General features: G+C 36.7%; 1 protein-coding gene across 7 annotated transcripts in view; it reads left to right on the forward strand.

The window, feature by feature from the left end:
* The window catches only part of tom1l2a (target of myb1 like 2 membrane trafficking protein a), a 37358-nt gene that overhangs the window by 29608 nt on the left and 4455 nt on the right, over positions 1 to 3295 (forward strand). For 3 of the 7 annotated variants that reach the window (XM_016452555.1, XM_016452556.1, XM_016452557.1), the window contains one exon: positions 938 to 1003. The exons of the other annotated variants lie outside the window; for them this stretch is intronic. In XM_016452555.1, coding sequence (XP_016308041.1) covers positions 938 to 1003 — 66 coding nt within the window. The remainder of the gene's footprint in view (positions 1 to 937; positions 1004 to 3295) is intronic. 7 annotated transcript variants of the gene reach the window in all.

The following is a 3295-nucleotide window of genomic DNA, read 5'->3' on the forward strand; positions in this document are numbered from 1 at the left end:
CTGACGCACACCTAAAATTCGAATGCAACGTTTTTGCATTCGAATGTAGATTTTTATTTTAAATTCGACGAATATTCGAAATTCAAAATTTTTTTTGACAGCCCTAGTCCTTACTGCCTTTCTGGGTCTTGATCGTGTCAGTTGCATTGCTGTCTATGGAGGGTCAGAAAGCTCTCGGATTTCATCAAAAATATCTTAAAATGTGTCCTGAAGATGAACAAATGTCTTATGGGTTTGGAACGACATGAGGGTGAGTAATTAATGACAGAATTTTCATTTTTGTGTCAACTATCCCTTTAAGAATTTAATTCTTTTAACAAGGCTTTTGTATCACAGGACAGCTGTATCATCTTGCCAAAAAAAAACCTTCGCACTGAATTTACACACGATCATCCTCAGTCAAGTGGTGTGTTCAAGTTATTGTGTGTATCATTTTATATTTATTTATGAATAAATTAATAGATCTGGGCACAAAAGGAGCACCAACTCATTGACCCTTAAATAAGATCCCTTATTATTCTATTAGTGGCAGTTTAAGGCAGCTAACTCAGTTTTTAACTTGAACACAAAAACATGTTTTTGAATAAACTTAATATAAAAAATTATGAAATCTTCAAGAGTGATATTAGGAAATCATTATAGACTGATTGTATCTCTGTTACCAGACATGCATGTGTTGAAATCAGCCATGGTTACATAACGGACGTGGTTTAGAGGTGCAATTCATAGCAATCAGCCCATGGGTCAAAGTTTACACCTCTTTTTCCCCCTCTTTGTTTGTTTTTCCACTCCATCTACCTTAGTTCATTGACTCAAAGTTACTTTCTCTTGCCTTAAATGACACACTTCAGTTCTCCTGAAGACGGAGGTGTATTTGTTTGTGGTGGGTGCTTTGTTCTTCTTCACATCTGTAAGGTGTTTTCTGTTGTTGATTTAGCCGAATGTAATAGGTCCTAACGCTGAGTTGGAGCCCATAGACAGCTGGCTCATTACCCAAGGAATGGTGAGGATTTCACCAGAACCACTGTCCCCTCCGTGTCCACCCACGTCCGTTCACTCAGCCCTGACCTCGATCTCCATCCCTTACCTCCCACCACCACTAAAACACACCCACAGTAAAAGGGAGAGGCGCTCTCTCACAGCCTGCTGCGGTGATCCTGATTTGATATGCGGAGGAGCCGCTCGCGTGTGTTAAGAGATCAGCCAAACATGAAAAATCTGGCTTTATTTACTTGCCCTCATGTCGTTCCAAAGTTCTGTGCTGTTATTTTTCCAAGAAAACAGCTCTTACATGAGAGTTTATAATGACCACAGCTGTCAAACTCCTATAAAGGTATATAGTGCGACAGTCGGGTTAAATAAGTACAAACTACATTCATTTTCTCTATAGGAAAATTGTTTTTTTTAAACTGATGAACCTTTAAATGAAAACTTCACCCAAAAATCAAAATGCATTCACCCTCAGGCCATCCAAGATGTAGATGAGTTTGTTTCTTCATCAGAACAGATTTGGAGAAATTTAGCATTATATCATTTGCTCACCAATGGAGTGAATGGGTGCCGTCAGAATGAGAGTCCAAACAGCTGATAAAAACATCACAATAATCCACAAGTAATCCACATGACTCCAGTCCAACAATTAACATCTTATGAATGGAAAAACTGTGTTTGTAAGAGACAAATCCATTATTAAGACAACTTCAAACTATTGTTTTTGGCTATTGATGAGTCGTCTGTTCATAATATTGCTTTCTCAAGTGAAAAAGTTGTCTTATCTGAATCAGGAGAGAAATATGCAAAGATGAGGCGCCATTTACAAGCATATGAATTTTGCTATGAGAGGACAAAAGGGGACTTTTTCACTGGAGAAATTGTTTGGATTATGGACTTGTATTTTGCTCAGAAGTGATGGTTTAAAGTTAAAATGCCTTGATGGATTTTTTATTTTTTTTTTCAAACATGCAGCTTTTCTGTTCACAAGACGTTAATTGATGGACTGGAGTCATGTGGATTACTTGTGAATTACTGTGATGTTTTTATCAGCTGTTTGGACTCATTCTGACGGCACCCATTCACTGCAGAGCATCCATTGGCGAGCAAGTCATGTTTTTATTTTTCATTGTATGGAAAAAGCAGCTTCTTTTTTTTTTTTTTTTCTCAACATCTCTGATCTAATAACTCCTGAGAGGCTCTAGGGCCATTTCTGGGCTCTTTTCTTTGCTCTGTCCCTTTTACTGTGAATTTCTTCATCACCTAATTTTCATTGATCATCACAGGTAGGAAACCCTTACTTTTTTCAGGGTAAAAGCAGTAGATTTCATCTTATCTATTTCATTTCATACACTAGCTAGACCCTGGACTTTAACATGAATTAACACAGTTATAACCGGCCCTCGGCTCGTGGAAGGTTCTGGATCCTGTGTTCTGTACAGCTCCAAACTCAGGGTTTCAAAAAAACGTTCACACTGATAGAGATGCGCAGTAAGAAAGTTCCCTGAAGTCATTCATTTTCATTGAGAGCTGCTGATTCCAGGTAACATGAGCAACAGTGACTGTTGACGATGCAGTGTGGATGTGTCTAGTGGTGCAACAAAGTTTAACTTTATGCAAATGAGCTGCAACACCAATAAGAAATTAAGATCTTTCTCCCACAGGAGAATGCTAGTTTTAGTGTTCAGCCCATCAATAACATTACGGCACCCAACAGTATGATGAACCCCAGAAATGCACTACCGTTCAAAAGTTTAGGGTTTGTAGGAATTTTTAATGCTTTCTTTTGCTCACACAGGCTGCCTTTATTTGATCAAAAATATAGTAAAAATAGAAATATTTGTACAATTTAAAATAGCAGTTTTCTATTTGAATGTATATATTAAAATGTAATTTATTCCTGTGATCAAAGCTGCATTTTCAGCATCATTACTCCAGTCTTCAGTATCACATGATCCTTCAGAAATCATTCTAATATACTGATTTGCTGTTCAAGAAACATTTATTATTATTATCGATGTTGAAAATAGTTGTATGGCTTAAGAATTTTTTTTTTTCAGGATTCTTTGATGAATAGAAAGTTTAAAAGAACAGCCTTTATTTGAAATAGAAATGTTGTGTAACATTAGTGACCCTGGACCACAAAACCAGTCTTAATTCGCACGGTTATATTTGTAGCAATTGCCAACAATACACTGTATGGGCCAAAATTATAGATTTTTCTTTTATGCTGAAAATCATTAGGATATTAAGTAAAGATCATGTTCCATGAAGATATTTTGTAAATTTCCTACCGTAAATATAT

Source organism: Sinocyclocheilus anshuiensis, unplaced genomic scaffold (assembly GCF_001515605.1).
Source record: "Sinocyclocheilus anshuiensis isolate Anshui unplaced genomic scaffold, SAMN03320099.WGS_v1.1 scaffold1265, whole genome shotgun sequence".
Taxonomy (NCBI): Eukaryota; Metazoa; Chordata; class Actinopteri; order Cypriniformes; family Cyprinidae; genus Sinocyclocheilus; species Sinocyclocheilus anshuiensis.